General features: G+C 43.0%; 1 protein-coding gene across 2 annotated transcripts in view; it reads left to right on the plus strand.

Moving 5' to 3' along the window:
- Positions 1–212: 212 nt before the first annotated feature.
- PLEKHG7 (pleckstrin homology and RhoGEF domain containing G7) overlaps positions 213–19361 on the plus strand; it is an 88200-nt gene continuing 69051 nt past the window's right edge. Inside the window, exons 1-4 of one of the 2 annotated variants that reach the window (XM_069584182.1) lie at positions 213–410; positions 3153–3217; positions 5958–6719; positions 7256–7278. In XM_069584182.1, coding sequence (XP_069440283.1) covers positions 6153–6719; positions 7256–7278 — 590 coding nt within the window. In that variant the 5' untranslated portion in view covers positions 213–410; positions 3153–3217; positions 5958–6152. The remainder of the gene's footprint in view (positions 411–3152; positions 3218–5957; positions 6720–7255; positions 7279–19361) is intronic. The other variant, XM_069584183.1, reaches the window with a different exon arrangement.

Consider the following 19361-nt stretch of genomic DNA (forward strand, 5'->3'; position numbering starts at 1 on the left):
CAATTTTGGAGAAAGCAAACGGATAAGATACCTAAAACTGTCTCACTAAGCTATCAATGGTGCTCACTGAGCACCGAAGGGGAAGTAAAAAGCCACATTTGCATCCTCCCTTTATTGGATCAGTCACTGTTCAGTAGAAACAAATCACCTGACCTGGGCGGTCTTAGATTCTGAACTTGCTTCCCCTTAGACCTTTTCATAAACAAATAACTAGAAATTTCTCTAAGAAGGGGAGAGGCCAGTTCCTCCTTTCAGCTCCTGTCAACTGTGCCTGTGCTCAGCCAGGAGGGTTCATTGTTAAGGCGTGGAACCTGTTCCGAAACCTCGCCTGGCAGCTTGCTCTGAGGTCTGCGGGCTCCCGTCAGGACCCACCTGGACAATGTCACCTTCAGAGGCAGACCATCCCACAGGTATCAGAGGTGACGTTCAGCTGCTGCTGGGTTCCCTTCTCGCATTTTTCATTTGTTCAGATCCTGTTGCTACCAGCTTCTCTTGGTCCTGTCTTGCTGGTCTCGCAGGTCTAAGCATAATGGGTGAATCATTAATCTGTGCGGTTTAATTTCAAGTACACTGAGATTGCTTTCCCCAACAGTGTGGGTGGTGGTTGCTGGTTTCTTAAAGCTTGGGTGATCAAAGCCTGGTGAATTCACTTTATAATACAGTGATCATTTATTGATCCAGTCTTCTAGGGAAATGAAGGAGAAGAGATAGCCTGAACTTTTTGGTTAACTTTTGGCTTCTTATCAGATCCATGGGGATAATCACTTAGAGAGGGTCTCCCAGGAGCCTCACCTATTATCCCTGCAAGGAGCTTGTGAGGGAGGGACTTTATTATCCTTTCATAAATGTGGCCTGGAGGCTGACCCGGGCGGAGAGGCTTGTCCCAAGTCACAGGGCTAGCTGCTGCTTAGGCAGAGAGAGCAAGCAGATGGTTAACTCTAGAGCCTGGGCTCCTCTCCTCAGCAATCTTCCAAAGCTCTCCTGTAGCTAAAGTTTCTTCAGTTCTACAGTGAGGGATGTCAGCAGTTACTACTGTCTTGGTTCCAATATTTGAGACATGCTACGTCGCTTCAGTCATGTCTGACTCTGTATGACCCCATGGACAGAAGCCCACCAGGCTCCTCCATCCACAGGATTCTCTAGGCAAGAATACTGGAGTGGGGTGCCATTTCCTTCTTCATACTTACTATAGGGTTGGCCCCAAAGTTCATTTGGGTTTTTTGTAACATTTCATGGAAAAACCCCAACAAACTTTGGGGCCAACCAATATATTTCCAGGAAGTGACATGCTATTCACAAAATGACCTGAATCAGCTGGGAAGAATTCACCTTCTCTCATTGCCAGAGTTACTTTTCACAGGAGCTAAATGCATCCCATTTAGCACCTCTTTCATACCATAGAGCAGTTTGCAGAAAGGAAGTCCTCACTCTTTTTCTCAGGAACCTGTCAGGTTGCATTAGCGACCATGTCCCTTACTATGACTGCCATCTGAATACATCCGATTGGCAGTTGAGCAGAGTCATTGGCTGAGTCTTCCTAGAGACTGCCTCCCAAACCAGCTTCCATCCCACTGTGGAAAGCATCTCATCTTTGCTTCGTTCAAATACTGCGAATATTAAAGATGGGAGTAGATGTGCTGGAGAATATTTCACACTGGCCAGTAAATAATACTTAATGACCCTTGGAAACAATGGAAACATTGAGAGACTTTATTTTCCTGGGCTCCAAAATCACTGCAGATGGTGACTGCAGCCAAGAAATTAAAAGATGCTTGCTCCTTGGAAGAAAAGCTATGACAAACTTAGCCCATTAAAAAGCAGAGGCATTACTTTGCCAACAAAGGTCCGTCTAGTCAAATCCATGGTTTTTCCAGCAGTCATGAATGGATGTGAGAGTTGGACTATAAAGAAAGCTAAGCACTGAAGAAATGATGCTTTTGAATTGTGGTGCTTGAGAAGACTCTTGAGAGTCCCTTGGACAGCAGAGAGATCAAACCAGTCAATCCTAAAGGAAATCAGTCCTGAATATTCAAAGGAAGGACTGATGCTGAAGCTGAAGCTCCAATACTTTGGCTACCTGATGCAAAAATCTGACTCACTGGAAAAGACCTTAATGCTGGGAAAGATTGAAGGCAAGAGGAGATGACAGGATGAGATGGCTGGATGGCATTACTGACTCAAGGAACATGAGTTTGAGCAAGCTCCAGAAGTTGGTGATGGACAGGGAAGCCTGGTGTGCTGCAGTCCATGGGGTCGCAAAGAGTCAGACACGACTGAGCAACTGAACTGAACTGAATGACTCTTGGGTATAATAACCACGTACTAACTGCCACACCCTAAGTCAGGACAATTAGAAGGAAATCTGAAGCAATGTCCTAACCCCTCTAAGGAGAAGAAAGAAGGTACAAGAAACCCAAGGACTAAGAATTCTGACAGAAATATTATGCAAGCACCTATGTAAACATTCTGAACTCCTATCACCATGTTGCTTGCTGCCTGGAATTACAACAATGCTTTGCTGAGAAACACAATATAATCCCCCAGTTGTGTACCTGTAACTCCAGCCCTCAGCTCAGCCATTTGTCAGGAGAATGAGGAATGAGGTCCTCCAGTAAAGGACTTGAAAAGAGACCTAATATACCTGTTTTCATTAGTAATGATTCTTCTCCTATGAAGAAGATGGTATCAGCCAGAAATAACCTAAAATCTAAAATCAAAACCAGTTCAACCTCACCATAACTAAAATGTTAAGTTTCCTAGCAGGTATTACTCTCTCCCTTTGCCCCCCAGATAAGGGTACTGCGTGCATTTTTGTTCTATATGTGAAGCTCTGTTAACATTTGAGACTTGGCTCAAAATATTAAAGCAAACCCAGCGCTGGTTAAGAATCTCAGGTTTCTTTTGTAGATAAGAGTCTGTTAATGAGAGTCAGTTGGTATCTAAGTAGTTCCTTAAACAACTCTCCAGTCTAAAATCCAGTATCTGGTAGTTTCACTTGGCTTTAAACCAGAGGAGAGCCAGGGAATAAATGTAAGAGAATAGAGTCCCCCTAAATCAATGTCACAGCATTGTCATAACAATATCATGATGTCGGGCTCCTCCCGTTTACTGATAAGAGTAAATCTAAGAGCCTATTAATTCTCTTGACACAGGATTATTGGACTTCTATGCCTGAAACAGATTAGAAGAAACAAAGGAATGAAAGAACCTGCCATAGGCAAGTACAAAACTAGAATTAATGACAAAACATTTGGGAGTACATCAGTGAGAGGCCACTTCATATGCAGTAAACAATCATCTGCTACAAAAACCTCATGAGTGACAATCCACATAGGACAGGTCATCAAGAATTTATGGGTGTCCAGTATTCTTTATTATCAAACGGAGGAGGTAAATAATACACAGTGGAAAAAGTTCTACTAAAAAGTATTGTCAATGCAATTAAAATTACACAGCACTAAAAGAACAAATTAGCTATCCTTAAAACTGGGCTGTCCATTCCTGAAGGGTTACAGATTGCTTTAGAATTATAGACTTGCTGGGAGATCCCTGATGGCCTAGTGGTTAGGATTCTGTGCTTTCACTGCCGTGACCTGGATTCAATCCTTGGTCTGGGAGCTGAGATACCACAAGCCACGTGGTGCAACCACAAGCCACATAGTGCAACCAACAAAATAAAGGATTATAGATTTGCTGAAGTTATTGTTGGAAATCTCAGAATATGTGGTCAACTACTGATGTTCCTCAACCAACAAGCCATGTATCATCTAAAACCATTTCCCACGTTGCCCAAGGCAAGAGAAGATGGTTACATTATCTGTTTCACAGTCCCATATCAGACGTGTAAATAATCAGGAGGTGACCCTTAAGTAATACTTGATAGATGGGTAAGGCTTGATGCTTTTCCACAGGAAACTACTTTCTTTATATGGAAAACTACAAAATAATGAAATAGCAGTAAATTATTTGCATGTCACCATGAATCAAGTTGGCAAATGAAATAAGATTTGCTTGAACACAAAAACAGATAGGAGGTAATTTTGCATTAGTGAATCATAGAAAGCACCTCTAATCATGAGAAGCAGGGCATCTAAGTGACATCTGGGTTTTTATTTTCAAGTTGGCAAGTTATTTTTCCAAAACATGGGGATGGATAAAATCTAAAATGTGTTTTGCCAAATACTTTGCATCACTATCTTTGAAATCATGTTTCATTTAGTAGTTTAAACCTTGAGGGAAAGGGCCTTGTTTTTCTTATTCTTACATCCCCGATATTTGCCAAAGCACATACATATATACATCATACATACACACATATATACAATCATACATATATAAATGCAGAATGTAAGGAAAACTGAACATATATTTGATTCTCTTAAAATGGAAATAAAAGGTGATGAGCTTTGTAGCTTCCAAGAAATCTCTTAATCTTTTAGATCACCAAAGTTTTGAAAAGTTTTCTTGTTTCAATCTAGAAGGGATATTAAGTAAAACGTGCATGCATGCTAAGTCACCTCAGTCCTGTTCCATTCTTCATATCCCTATGGCCTACAGCCTGCCAGGCTCATGAGTTCATGGGATTCTCCAGGCAAGAGTACTGGAGTGGGTTGCCATGCCCTTCTCCAAGGATCTTCCTGACCCAGGGATAGTACCAGAGGCTCCTGAAGTTCCTGCACTGCAGGCGAATTCTTTACTGAAAAATAAATATTGCCAAAGCTACTCCAAGTCTTTGCTCAAAAACCCATGCCCAATAAATAAATAACAAAATTAAATAAATTAGGAGAGCCTGACATTATGACCCCTTAAACAACGGATAGGGGTTTCCCTGGTGGCTCAGTGGTAACACCTGAAATGCAGGAGATTCAGGTTTGATCCCTGCATCTGGAAGATCCCTGGAGGAGGAAATGGCAACCCACTGCAGTATTCTTGCTTGGGAAATCCCATGGACAGAGAAGCCCGGTGGGTTATAGTCCATAGAGTCGCAAAGAGTTGGACACAACTTAGGGACTAAACCACTACCACCACCACATCAGTGGCCATTGTACAGCAAGAGTGTCCTTGCTCAAAGCCTGCCAACTCACTCCACACCGCTTTTAGCAGGAGTGAACACACAGGTTTAAGTTAAAGGGTCCAGAGATAAGAAAGGAAGATACAAACAAGAAAGCAGATGGAACCAGCTGGGACTAAGATGACATGAATCTGACCTCCAACAGATCTTGAGTCTCATATGTTGATTTTACAATATTAGCATAGTATATGACACACCTACTGGCTGCTAGGACCAGACATTAAAGACCAAAAAAGGATAAAAATCAGGTAGCACCCCACTCCCTTGGAAAAAGGCCTGACCCTTCAGGGTAAACTAATGCATGCTGCTGCTGCTGCTGCTAAGTCACTTCAGTTGTGTCCGACTCTGTTGCTACTTAGGCAGCCCACCAGGCTCCCCTGTCCCTGGGATTCTCCAGGCCAAGAATATTGGAGTGGGTTGCCATTTCCTTCTCCAAACGAATGCACAGGTGTCCCTTTTATTAGCTTCACTCCTCCTCCCTTTGTTTTTATTCTTTAAATCCCTGTTGCCCACCTCCAGGGCGAGAAATGGATTTGTGAACTCAATTTCTGCTTAGTCATTCTTTGGCCACTGAGTAAAGCTTGCACTTTGTCCATCCCAGCTTGAGTTTCTTATTCACCTACTGGAACCCCAATGGAAAAAAAGAAAAAGAAAGAACCCTCCCTTAAGGAGGCAGGGAGCAGGATCCAAAGGACTTAATGTGGTAACAAACAAATTTCAAAACATACACAATTTAGATTAGAAGGCTGGACTCACTTATCTTAATTACCTACAAAACAGATACTAATGTTAACTAGGCATTCGTTAGCTCCTCTGACTAACTAGAAGCTTCTGTGTGAAATTTCAGACACCTTTTTTCTCACCTGCATCTCCTTGTTTGCAACAGATTCCACAGTCTGCTCTCTTAATGATCAGCCACTTGCTTGCAATTTTCCTCTGGAAAAGGATGGAAACACACTGAGGAACAGAGGCCATCTGAAGACAGAAACGGAACCACCCCAGTGTGGTCAGGAGAACAGCAACTCTGACGACATCGCCTGGAAGTTTCCAGCAACAGGGGCCTCTCAGTGGCGTGGAGAAGATGGAGCCATCCCGCCAAGAGGTGCAGCCTGCAGGCTGTGAGGCCTCTCTTCCATACTCCCTGGAAAGCCTGTCGAAGAAGCACTGTCAGAACCAGGGGAATCTTCTCCACTTTGACCGGCAAGCCCCTGGCCGCTTGTCCACGTCGCCCACTTTGCGGAGGTTAAGAAGCCGCGGTTGCGGGAGTGTGCGCGGAGGTGCGCGCAGAGGTGCGCGCGGCACTGCCACTGCGCATGCGCCGCCTCAGCACGTTGCCTTGGAAGTGCGCTCCTGGGGCAGCTCGCCGGAGTCCCCTGGCTCCGTAAGTCCCCTTTCTGACAAGGTATGTGAAAGTACAGAGGAGTCTTCTCACTCCCTGTGGCCCCTGAGACTCCACTCAAGATTGCCTCTGGACTCGGAAAGGGCCCTCGACACAGCCGAATCGGTTGAGCTCCGAATGGGGCCAGATGAAGAGCGTGCCCTTCCCGTGCCTCAGCACCTGGAGAAGGGGTCGCTTCCTCAGGCCTCCTTTCCCCGGAGAGGAGACCACCCAGCACCCAGCCACACCCCAGGACCTCCCGGGCCTCAGGTAACACAGCTCTAAGCCTCTTGCCTCTCATTTGGTGAATGCAAAGCATAATAGGTCTTCAGGTTGTCAAGTTGGCGAGGATGGGGGGCAAGGCAGCGGCGCCTCCTTGAGGGAGCCAACGCAGGAAGTCACCGAGCTGGGGGAACACGTAGTCTTCAGGACAGCTGGCTGTCAAGTAAAAGGAGTGCAGCAGTTTGGGGAAGGAGAGGGAGGTCGAGCCCGCTTTCTTCTTCAGTATCCTTGAAGGCACTATAAGAAAGGACCCGAGTTAGAAGTGGTCTCTCAGGCATTAGAGCGTAAAGGTGGCTGTCTTGCAAATCCAGGCTGTGTGAAGACCACCAGGCATGGCTGCTTTAAAAGGGCAGAAAGAACAAATTATTCAAATTTCTAATGTTCTAACCTTCTTCCCAAAAAAGAAAACTCCAAAACGTTAATAACTGGGGAAGTTAATAACCTCTTCCTTCAAGATATCTGCTTTGGAATTTTGAATGGGTTTGAGCAAGACTAAAACGTGTATTTTTTCCAATTTATTTCAGAGAGAAGAATTGCATCAGAACAGGTATGTCTTTACTTTCTCCGGTGGTATGAAAGCTGTTGACTTTTTGTATTTACATCTTCTGTTCTGACATAGCAGACCGAATGGTGTATTAACCAGGGTACTTTGTTTTACAGCCCCCAAGTCACTCTTCATATTATGGGTGAAATAATTTCCAGAGTCTCCTTTAAGAGCCCAGCATTTTACTATGGCTGGAGTATTTGTGGGTAGGGTATGATAGCCACAGGTGGCCATGGTTTTCATTTTGAATTGTCAATGACTTGGCCTTGTGGTATAATTAACATCCACTTAGTAAAAGCTATTGTCAGGTAGAGAAGATGTAAAGGCCAGAAACATTCAACAGTTTTTCAAAGAGAAATTCAGAGGACAGGGATAAAAGGAACAAGATGTGCTGTTTCAATCTAGGGCAACCTTTAATATGCCTGTAACAACAGACTATGCTTTTATCTAGAATGCAGGTAGGTTGTGTCACTTCAGAAACCAACTCTGACTTTCAGCTTGGTCGCCCAGCTGTGCCAGTGGATTTGCCATTTCTTTCAGGGATGAAGAGCTTCTGTGGCAGAAAAGGAAAAATCCAAGCCCGGTTTCATCCACCCAATTTGTAGGATTGGTGGGAAAGCCGCCATTTCATTTAGAAAGTCATCCTCAGGGAATTAGCCATTGTTTTATTACTGGCCCTCAATCCTCAAGCAAGAGTTTGCTGTTAATAGCAGGAAGGATGAGAGCCATCTGTGCAATCTTTGTTGATTTTAACTCTTGTAGATTTTAACGCTAGTTGGCTTAAATGGTTCTTAGGTAGAGAATATTTACAAAGCCATAGGCAAATGCAAAGTATTATGTTAATGTCAACTAGTTATTGCTATGTAACAAACCAGCTGGAACTTCAGTGCCTTAAAGCAGCAACTGGTTATTGTATCTTATAAATCTATGTGTTAATATAGGGTCAGTTGATCTAGCCTAAGCTCAGCTGAGTAGTTCATATGTCCCTCATCAATTTGTCCTTGTCATGTGTCCCTTCGTCTTTTTCATGGGACCAAATTGCTGCCCTGGGCATGTTCTTATGTTGAAGGGAGAGGTTCAAGGGGATAAGTGTAAATATGCAAGGCCTCTTGGACCCTGAGCTCTGCACCTTGTCTAATTCTACTGATCAAAGCAAGTCATGTGCCTGAACTCAAGGGCAAGAAATTGTGTCACCAGTATTATGTGGCAAACTATATGGATACAAGGGCTGGTGAAGAATGGGGCCATTAATGGAAATCTTCTACAGGTGCAGACCAGAATTAAGCTCTAAAATGATACGTAATTCAGACGTGTCAGAGAAAGTGAAAAGAGAATACTTCCAGGGAAAGATGATGTTGATTAGAGTCAATCATGCAGAGTCTAATAGGGTATTTAGGGAATTTGTTTCTTACCCTAAGAACAGTGTGATCAGATGGATATAGTAGACATGAGATTTAGATGAGAGTGGACTCTAGAAGAACAATTAGAATATTCAGATATGAGAGGTTGGAGGGTTAGGCTTTGGTGAAGGCAGTGGAGTTAGAAATATCTCAGTTCCGGAGATTGTTAGGAGATACTACCACCTACCATTTGTGAACAGTAGACCACAAGGGGTGTGGAGATTGTTAGGAGATACCACCACCTACTATTTGTGAATTCTGGACAACAAGGGATGAGGGCGAGGAAGTTGTCAAGAATGACTTCCAAGCTTCTGGCTTGCACTGTTGGGTGGCAGATGGCTCCATTCACTGATACAGGCAACCTTGAAGGGGAGAAGGGGATGTGGGTGGGTGGGATGAAAGTTTGAACATGTTGAATCTGAGGACCTGTGGAACATCTGAGTAGAGACTGTGAGTGGGTAGTTAACTAGAGAAGACATCATGGATGGAGATCTATATCTGAGAATCTTTAATCAAGGAATGCTTGCTAGACCACGTAAAGTCTGTCCAACTTTGCATGTAACACGGAGTTAGTAGACCCAAAGGCTAACTGCTGGGGTGCACCAAACCATTTGCAAAAGATGATGTGCAGGTAACTGTTATTGACTAGCAGAATCTTTGTGAGGCAATAACAGAAATAGTCTTCAGTGATTCAAAGGGAAAACTTGGTCAGAGGGCTTGAGGCCTTATAAAGCTGGATGAGTTTCAATATGTCACCATCACATACAAAATAGTGAAAAGTTACAGAAAGTCACCACAGGGAATCAAAGATGAAGTATTTTGGACACCTTGGTATATGGTGATGACCCAGAATTATTCAACATTGTTTCTTCAGGACTTAGTACAGTACTTGGCATGTAGTAGGCAATGTTTGAATGAATAAATGAAAGAGTAAGTTACTATAAACTATTCATATGTTTAATAAATATTCAAGCATTACTACTAAAATAATTTTGCATCAGCCACAGACCACTCAATCAGTACCTTGTTAAACCAAAAAATTCACTGAAAGCATGAGTTTTTGGTAAATAGCTAACCACTTTTGGCACAAAGATCCTCTGCCTGCCTGTCTTTTGTGCTCTCTCTCCCTCCCCTTCCTGTCATTTGTTCCAAGGGCTACTTCCCAGGCCATGCAGTCAGACAGTGTAAGGTAAAGGGCTCTTTACATGAGGCCCTGCTGTCCACTGAGGGAACTGAGGGGCCCTCGCCTCCAAAAACTTATTAAAACTTTATTTAAAACATACCTGGGCTTTTACTATGCCTTTGAAATGATATAAACCAGGGTCTAGCAAACTATGGCAGAAATTCAACCCACCACCTGTTTTTGTAAATAAAGTTGTATTGGAGCACAGCCACATATATTCATTTAAATACTGTCCATGACTTCTTTCACACTGTAGCCACAGAATTGAGTCGCCACTACAGGGAACATATGGCTCACAAAGCCTAAAATATTTACTATCTAGCACTTTATATTGGAGAAGGAAATGGCAGCCCACTCCAGTGTTCTTGCCTGGAGAATCCCAGGGACGGGGGAGCCTGGTGGGCTGCCGTCTATGGGGTCGCACAGAGTCGGACACGACTGAAGCGACTTAGCAGCAGCAGCAGCACTTTATAAAGGTTTGCTGACCCTGGTATATTCAGTTAAGAAATGCTTGCTTCTGTGGCCATCAGGCAATCACAGCAATGTTTTCTTTCCTTGTAGCCCTTTTGAAAAACTAATTTTTCTTTTATTACAAATTCTTAACACATAGCCTGACAATTGGGCAGGCTATGTAAGTGAGAAGGGCCCGATCTACTGTCAGTTCTGAAATAAGCTCAGTGTTAGGACTTGGATTCCAAGTTTTTCTTTATGGAATTTCTTTCTCACTGTTGTTTCCTCTGTGTGTAACATTCCAGTGAATTCACAATCACTTCAAATTCTTTCTCCTGTCACCAAAATACGCCTCCTGGAAAACAGTCTTTACAATGTATTCTTACTAAAGTGTGAAGGACTTCAAGCTTAAGGCATAGCTACACTCATCTTTCCAAGTAGAGCAGTATATTTATCCCCTTTTGGGTTTCCCTATACCTCATAAATGCCTCCATCATAATATCTAAAACAAATGTGTTTCTCTGACATCCATCTCCTCTCAGAAACAAGACCTTTCTGAGGGCAGAGACCACTTACTTTATACTTCATCTCAACAGCCATTACTCAGAGTCTGTCTCCAAAATATTTATTGAAGAAAAGGATGGATGGAAAGATTACAGGCAGGGTGGCAGGCTGCTTGACTTAGAGTGTTACTTACCTGTCCCTGGTATATTTGAATTTTGACAGAGGACATGACTTGAAGCCAAGCAATAAAGCCATGTTACTGGAATTTTAAACATCATGAAACAAGGAGGGCAGATTTTGTGGGCAGGCACACTTTCCTCACATCGCTTTTATTAAAATCAATCTTCCCAGAAAACTGTCTGTCCCACCTAATTTTTCAGTGGGCCTTGAAACTGAGAAGGAAAATGAACATACTACATTTATGAGAACAGACTAACCTTCCAGTGCCCAAAAGTAATCAGAAAAAGCTAAATATAGCCGAAACATGAAAACCAAATGACAAGGAAGAGACCAGACAAAAACACTGATTGCCAGTAAATTATCTGGAGAGTCATCTAAAGCCAATTTCATCTGGAATAGCCCTTAGCAGAGGCAGTACAACATAATATTAAGAGTTATTGGAATCAAACTCCCTGGGTTTGAATCCTGTATTTATTTCTCTCTGGCAGCGTGACCTTGGACAAAGCTCTGAACAACTCAAAACCTCAAAAGTATTCATCTGTTGAAAGTTGCTCAGTAGTGTCCAACTTTTTGCGACCGCATGGACTGTAGCCCACCTGGCTCTTCCCAACCCAGGGATCCAACCCAGGTCTCCTGCATTGCAGGCAGATTTTTTACCATCTGAGCCACCAGGGAAGCCTGTGTCTTCCCTCATCTGTTGAGTGGAGATGCAAATACAACTGATGCGTCTAAGGGGTTCAGGACACTGACCCTCTGTGCAATCCAAAATCCACATATAACTTTACAGTCAGCCCTCCTTATCTGAGGTTCTATAGTCAGCGGATTCAACCAAGAACAGACGGTGTAAGTACTGTAGTATTTCATGAAAAAAAAAAATCTGCCTTTTAAGTGGACCTGCTCAGTTCAAAACTGTGTTGTTCAAGGGTCAACTATAGTACCCATCTAATAAGCTTTTGATATGATATAGCATAACTCAAATTTACCTTTTTGAAAAAGCTGGGTCATTCATTCATTCATTTGGCACTTCCTGTATGCAGATCACTGACTTACTCTTTCTGAAATATTCTGACCCCAGAGTGAAATGATAAATCACAGGAAGTTCATTTGATGTGTCTAAACATTAAATTCAATATAATGTTAAATCCTCCCCAGGCTTTTGCTTAAAACCTGTTGTATAGCTAGCACTGTCCCAGCCGTTAAGTGTGAAATCTTGGTAGAAAGTTAGTAACTACCCATGATTAGATGGCATGTTGGTTTTTTAATCACTGTTCACATGTGTTTGTTTTGTTTTGTTTACATGTACAGGCTGCTTTGTTTTTGGCTGCGCTGGGTGTTCGTTGCTGCGCACAGGCTTTCTCTAGTTGCGGTGTGCAGGTTTCTCATTGTGGTGGCTGCTTTTGTTGCGGAGCACAGGCTCCAGGTACGCAGGCTTTAGTAGTTGCTGTGAACCTCAGCCCTCCATAACATATTTTGTTTTCTTTTTCCCTCCAATTATATTGCAGTGTAATTGACATAGAACATTATATAAGTTTAAGGTGTATAGCATAATGATCTGAAATATGTACATGTTGCAAAATGATTACCGCAATATGTTTAGTTAACATCCATCACCACGTGTAGTTACATTTTTTTTTCCTCTTTGTGATGAGATATGTGAATACTGTTAATTAGTTAGAGGCCTCAGGGTGTCATGGAGATCTTCTTGATCTGGGCCTGGCTGGAGGCTGGAGTGGGAACTGGAGGCTTCCTTTCACATCAGGAGCCTTGTGTTATTCTTGCACTGGCATCGGCTCCCCCAGAGTGTAAACTCCATCACAGCAGGAGTGGTGCCTATTGCTCATTGCTATATCCCTAGTGTCTCGAACACCACCTGGCACATAGTAGATGTTCAGTGAAACTTTAAGGAAGGAAAAAAGGAAGTGCGTTGGTTGATTAGTTAGGTTAGGTCAAGCCTGGTAGGGGGAATTGTATCATCCCTTTTTGGAAGTTTTCTCCTCTAGCAATGTATCTCCCTCTAGCTCCTTTCAACCTCCGCCGCCTTCCTAATCAGTTCTGTGTTAATCTTTTGAGTGTCCATTGGATTATTGGGGATTTGTATGACTATGGTTTGATCATACTGGGTGGTATTTTTTTAACAGACTAGTATTTTTTAAATTTAATTATTTACTTATTTTTGGCTGTCCTTGTCTTCATTGCTGCACTGGGGCTTTCTCAAGTTGTAGAGGAGGGCTACTCTTCACCGTGGTGCACGGGCTTTTCGCTGTGCTGGCTTCTCTTGTTGCCGAGCACAGGCTCCTGAGTGAGCAGGCTCCAGCAGCTGAGCCATGTGGGCTTAGTTGTGTGCGTGGCATGTGGAATCTTCCTGGACCGGGGTTTGAACCCATGTCCCCTGCATTGGCAGATGGATTTCTGTCCACTGTACCATCAGGAAAATCCCATACTGGGAATTATTTTGACTCTTGTCCAGAAAAGGCGATAGTCTCAAGAGACAGAGTTCTAGGCAGTTACCGATATCAGCAGCTACGCTTCTGCTCTGAACACATGTGGATTTAATAACTGTCACTGATTGAGCCCAAGATGTCAGAGCATGGTGTGTTTTCCGTGCTGTTGGAGCTCCAAAGCTTGTCTTTGTTGTGTTCAAAGTGACATGTTGGGATGAGTCCCATTTGTTCACCCCACATTCATGGAGTGGCCACTCTGTGCCAGGCCCTGGAGAGTAAGCTAGAGGCTCCCCATACAGTCTCCCATCTCAGATGGATTTTGGTAACGTTCTGGTAGAAAATGGAACGTTTTGGTGGAAAACTGGAAATTTTGTAAAGAATTATGTCAAACATATAAAGAAGTTTCTAACAATCTTGACAGACTCATAATGAAAAAAAAATGTTTCGCAGACCTTAACCGAGAGAGCTATAGTTCCATAAGTGACAATTGAATTGTCGTTTCTCTATTGATTATTTTTTAAAGGGATTTTTTAAAGATTGTTACTGATTCTAATTGGTTGTTCCTGTGTAATCAACTCACAATTATTAACAAGCATTCCAATTTGTACTACATGTCTTATATAAGGTAGAATACTGTGGTTCTTAAAATAGAACACTCCAAGGAGATCCAACCAGTCAATCCTAAAGGAAATCGGTCCTAAATATTCATTGGAAGGTCTGATGCTAAAGCTGAAGCTTCAATACTTTGGCCACCTGATGCGAAGAACTGACTCATTGGAAAAGACCCTGATGCTGGAAAGGATTGAAGGCGGGAGAGGAGAAGGGGACAACAGAGGGTGAGAAGTTTGGATGGCATCACCGTTGTGATGATCGTGAGTCTGAGTAAGCTCCGGGAGTTGGTGATGGACAGGGAAGCCTGGCATGCTGCAGTCCATGGGGTCGTGAAGAGTCAGACATGACTGAGTGACTGAACTGAAACTTTTTCCAGTCACACAGTTGTTGGAAAACCACCTGCTGGAAAATGTACATTTATCATGAATTTTAGTATCAGACAAAACAAGTCCTAATAAACCTGCCTGATAAAAGCAACAACAACGTTGTATTATCTTACTAAACTTCAAAAGATTTTTATTCCATTAATACACACATATCACTAGAGAACAATTGCTACCCTCAGTTGCTACCCACTCATATTCTCTAGGGTCTTTTGTTTTTCTTTAAAATTTGCACCTGGCAATTAGAGGCCAGTAGTCCTTGGTTTAAGCCCACTGTACAGAAGGAATCTTTTTTTTTTTTTTCACTGCAATTTTAAAAAAAATTATTGGCGTATACTTGACTTACAATGTTGTATTAGTTTCAGGTATACAGCATAGTGATTCAGTTATACATACATTCATTCTTTCTCAGTTTCGTTTCTCATACAGATTATCACAAAATATTGAATATAGTTCCCTGGGCTGTACAGTAGGTTCTTCCTGTTATCTATCTTATATACAGTGGTGTCTGTATGTTAATCCCATGGAATCTTTTCTTAAGAATGCCAAAGATGTCTTTGTCCTGTTTTTAAAGGAGGAGCTTTAATTAACTTTAAACATTTCTGCCAAGGTAAAGGTCATCACATAATTACTGCCCCACCCACTGGCCACTGGTGGGGAGAATAGCAAACCTAAACCCTTGGTTCACAGATCACAAGGAGTAGAAAGGGTCTCACTCACAGCTCCACATAAGGAAGCTGAGGCCTTGGGAAGCAACATGCCAGGGTCACACATAATGAACGTCAGGGTTAGGAATCGCAGTCCTAAGTCGGGTAATTTGCCGCTCAGCTGTATTGCCCCCTTCATTTGTCTCCTGTGGCTTCATATTAAAGTACCACTAACTAGTGACTTAAATCAAAAGACATTTTACACTCCGAGCGTTCTGGGAGCCATAGCTCCAAAGCCAAGGTGTCAGCAGAGCCACACTTGGCTCTGGAAGCTGTCGGGGAGGACTGTTCCTTGATTCCTCATGCAGGCAATTCCTTGGTTGTGGCTGCATCACGTTAATCATCTGCCTCTGTTTTCACTTGGCCTTCTCTCATCTCTGTCTTTTCTCTGGGTATCTCTTATAAGTACACATGTCATGGGATTTAGAGCCCATTCAGATAATCTAGAATAATCTTATCTCAGAATCTTTTAATTATATCTGCAAAAACCCCTTTTACAAATAACACATTCATAGGTTCCAGGGCTGAAGAGATGGACATGTGTTTGGGGGGGCAGGGGAGTTTCCATTAGTCGCTAAGTCATGTCCGACACTTTGTGACCCCCTGGACTGTGCAGTTCCATAGACAGAGTAACCCCAGGCTCCTCCTCCATGGAGTTTTCCAGGCAAAAATACTGGAGTGAGTTGCCGTTTCCTTCTCCAGAGGATCTTCCCAACCCATGGATTGAACCTGCATCTCCCTTCATTGCAGGTGGGTTCTTATCTAAAATAGTAACCATCATTATATATCAATTAAAAAGAAAACAATATCTTAAATGGTTCATAGTACCGTTTTCTCTTATTTGTATTTCCAAGTATTTTTGGAGTCTGACTTGGGTATTTAAATTGAATTCTTGCTCTGTTGTTCACTAACAGTGAGACCTTAAGTGAATGCCTATCTGTCCTCCTAAGCTTCAGTTTTCCTCGGCTCTATAATGAGAACAGTAATTTCCACTTCATAGAGTACTTGTGAAAATTAATGTTAGTGCATGTAAAGCTCTTAACAAAGTGTCCAGTAAGAGCTGATGCTCAGGAAGTGCCCGCTGACTTTAAGTCAGAATAATATGCACCATGAACAATCCAGTCTTTACAAAATTTTTGTATTTGAGGTCCACTAGGGGACACATTTCCACCAGCCATAAACTTTTCTGGCACTGACGTGTGATCACAGGCTCATTGCTGAATGTGATGCCTGGGTGTGTGGCTTGCTCAACTGTGGGAGAGAATTCTCTGGATTCTCTACATTGTTGCCACCTCAGCCCACACCATGGACCTTCAGATCTTCAGCAGAAGACAGAATAAGGAGAATTTCTGGTACCAGAAAGGAGACAAGATTATTCCAGCAACCATGGGACTAGTTCCTTCAGATCTGACCGGCCTGGGGCATCACAACTCAGGGTTAGTGAAAGTGTGGTTTTGTCTGGGTTCGGGCGCAGGGGAGGCGGGGTTCTGGCAAGCCAAAGAGGACTGTGAAGTCTGGGTCAGACACCCAATTAGTTTTACAACCTCCTGGGTCCAGAATTTTATCCTAAAACAAAGAACCAGAATAGCCAAGCATAGAACCAAAAGACCAAAAAAAAAAAAAAAATGTGTTTCTCATAGTTGTTTGTTTAGTGGGCTTCTCCAAACTACTAAAGGGCAGCAAGAAAGTTTACAGCACTTCACCGTGACAATGGCATGCCAGCCACACCCCAGACATTCTGCGGTTACTCTCAGCTCATTCCTCAGTTTAATCTTCCTCTGAGGAAATTGGGTACCAAAAAATTCTCTTCCGCACCCTCTTCACACAGGATGCCATGACCCCATGTACATACCATTTCATTCGGGGAAGGGAGATAAGTCTGAATTTTTTACAGTGATTGCTTCCAGTGAATAATCCATTTAGAACTGGACACAGTGACCCTGTGTGCATGCTATGTCTTAAAAGAAGCAGTCCCATTTAGAATAGCAAAAATAAGACACACAATCCTGATACAGCTATTAGAATTACTTAAAGAGATACTTTTAAAACATTCTAGGCCTGCCATTACACTTTCAGATTCTTATTCAATCAGTCTGGGCTGCCTCTGTGGTCAGCCACATTGCAGGGACAGCTATTGTAAGGCCAGTGATGAGTTCTGTATCAGTTACTGAAAGCAGTAGGTGGGGCTTGCTTGGTGGCTCAGTTGTAAAGAATCTGCCTGCAATGCAGGAGACCCAGGTTCGATCCTTGGGTCAGGAAGATCCCCTTGGGAGGGGAATGGCTACCCACTCCAGTATTATTGCCTGGATAATTCCATGGGCTGAGGAGCCTTGTGGGCTGTAGTCCATGGAGTCACAAGAGTCGGAAATGACTGAGTGACTAACACCTAGACTTTGGAACCCCCAGCACCTCTCCCCTCATGAGACCTAAATGCAAAGTCATTCTGAATTCATTGCAGCTGCATTAACATCACTAATCCAATAATCTGAGCATCTCTGGCTGATACAGGCATGGGTTCCTGTGCAGAGTGCCCAGAAATCTAGTCTGCTGTCAGGCACAGGTGATGCAGAGGCAGGTTTTCTGCACCAGGTCACGTCTCTTTATTTATTATGTGCAAATGTTCGTTCTTATTGTTTTCCTAGGTCTCCATATGGTTGCAGCTGTAATTCTTGATAGTTTTATTAACCCATTCCTCTTCTGATGAACACAAGAATGTCATCAGAGCTTCTGTTACACCATTCCATGGGCATGCCTACCTTTCTAGAATGAGCATCCCTGGGTTTTAGACATCAAGGCAACAAGGCCAAGGTCATGACTCGAGCCTAGTACAAGGCAGTTGTTTTCCCTCTGTTCCATGTGTGCACACTGAATGCCGAAACCTGCCCTAACGTGCTCCCAAAAGGATGCCTCATGTCAGCAGGTATCCCAGACAAGGAAGAAATGGATAGGGGTAACTGAATCACCTTTAAAGGTGGAGGAACTCAAATTGCATTCTGTGTATTGTGTATGCATACAATTATTCATTTATGATCCAGAATGGAAGAGCAAATTCATTAGGAGCCTATCTGTGTATCATCCTATAGACCAACATGGCTGTTTAGTCAACACGCTTACTTGAATATATCTATTCTATGTCGAGTTCTATACTCGGTGCTTAAATTCTGTGATAATAAGACACAGCATGAGCCTTAAATGAAATCATTGTAGAGGCGAAGTGGGAGGAAGTAGGGCAAGGTGGCTGGCTCTCTTTGGGTGGATTAGAATCTGGAAGGAGACCATCTAAGCTAGAATTTAGAGATGCCTATGAGTATGTGTGCCTGGCAAAGTGGAGATAGGCAGATGGGAACTACCTGAGCCAAGTCATGGAGGCGTGATGTGCAGGGTAAGTTTAAACAGTGAGTAGCTAGCTATTACTGGAATACACATTCTGCAGAAGATTGTGTCAGAAGGGGAGAGCAATGACTCAGTGTGCATAGGTTTGATTATTATTCAGTTAGGCAAGAAATATTTATTGATCCCTTACTGAACACAGGGATTTAGACCAGGAGGTAGGAACTTAGGGTAAGAGGGGAGTTGATAAGACATGAATGTGTGTAACTACCTTGTAAAGACTTCCCCGGTGGCTCAGGTGGTAAAGCGTCTCCCTACCATGCCGGGAGACCTGGGTTCAATTCCTGGGTCGGGAAGATCTCCTGGAGAAGGAAATGGCAACCCACTCCAGTACTCTTGCCTGGAAAATCCTATGGACAGAGGAGCCTGGTAGGCTACAGTCCACGGGGTCACAAAGAGTCTGACACGACTGAGTGACTTCACTCACTCACCTTGTAAAGATACTTTCCACAAGGGAGGACAACCTCAGAAGAGTCTTTTATTCATTCATGTTCATCAGTAACCATGGATTCAGTACTAAAGGAGCACCCACCGACACAAATGATAAGACATGTTTCTTAAATAGAAGGAGATGGCATTCTAGTAGAATAAACAGACACATAAATAGAACATGATGTTATAGTATATTCGACAACCAACATAATCACATTACTGACAGCTTACTAAGTTCCCGTCACGGATCTAAGTGCTGTATGTTGATCGGTTGATCTTCACACAAAAAGTAGGTATGCTTATTGTCTACATTTCACAAATGGCAGTCAGGACCAGAGAGGTTACTTAGTCAAGGTCAGTCAGCTAAGATTAAAATCCAGGCAATTTGACTCCACATTCTTGCC

Source organism: Ovis canadensis, chromosome 3 (genome assembly GCF_042477335.2).
Source record: "Ovis canadensis isolate MfBH-ARS-UI-01 breed Bighorn chromosome 3, ARS-UI_OviCan_v2, whole genome shotgun sequence".
Lineage (NCBI taxonomy): Eukaryota > Metazoa > Chordata > Mammalia > Artiodactyla > Bovidae > Ovis > Ovis canadensis.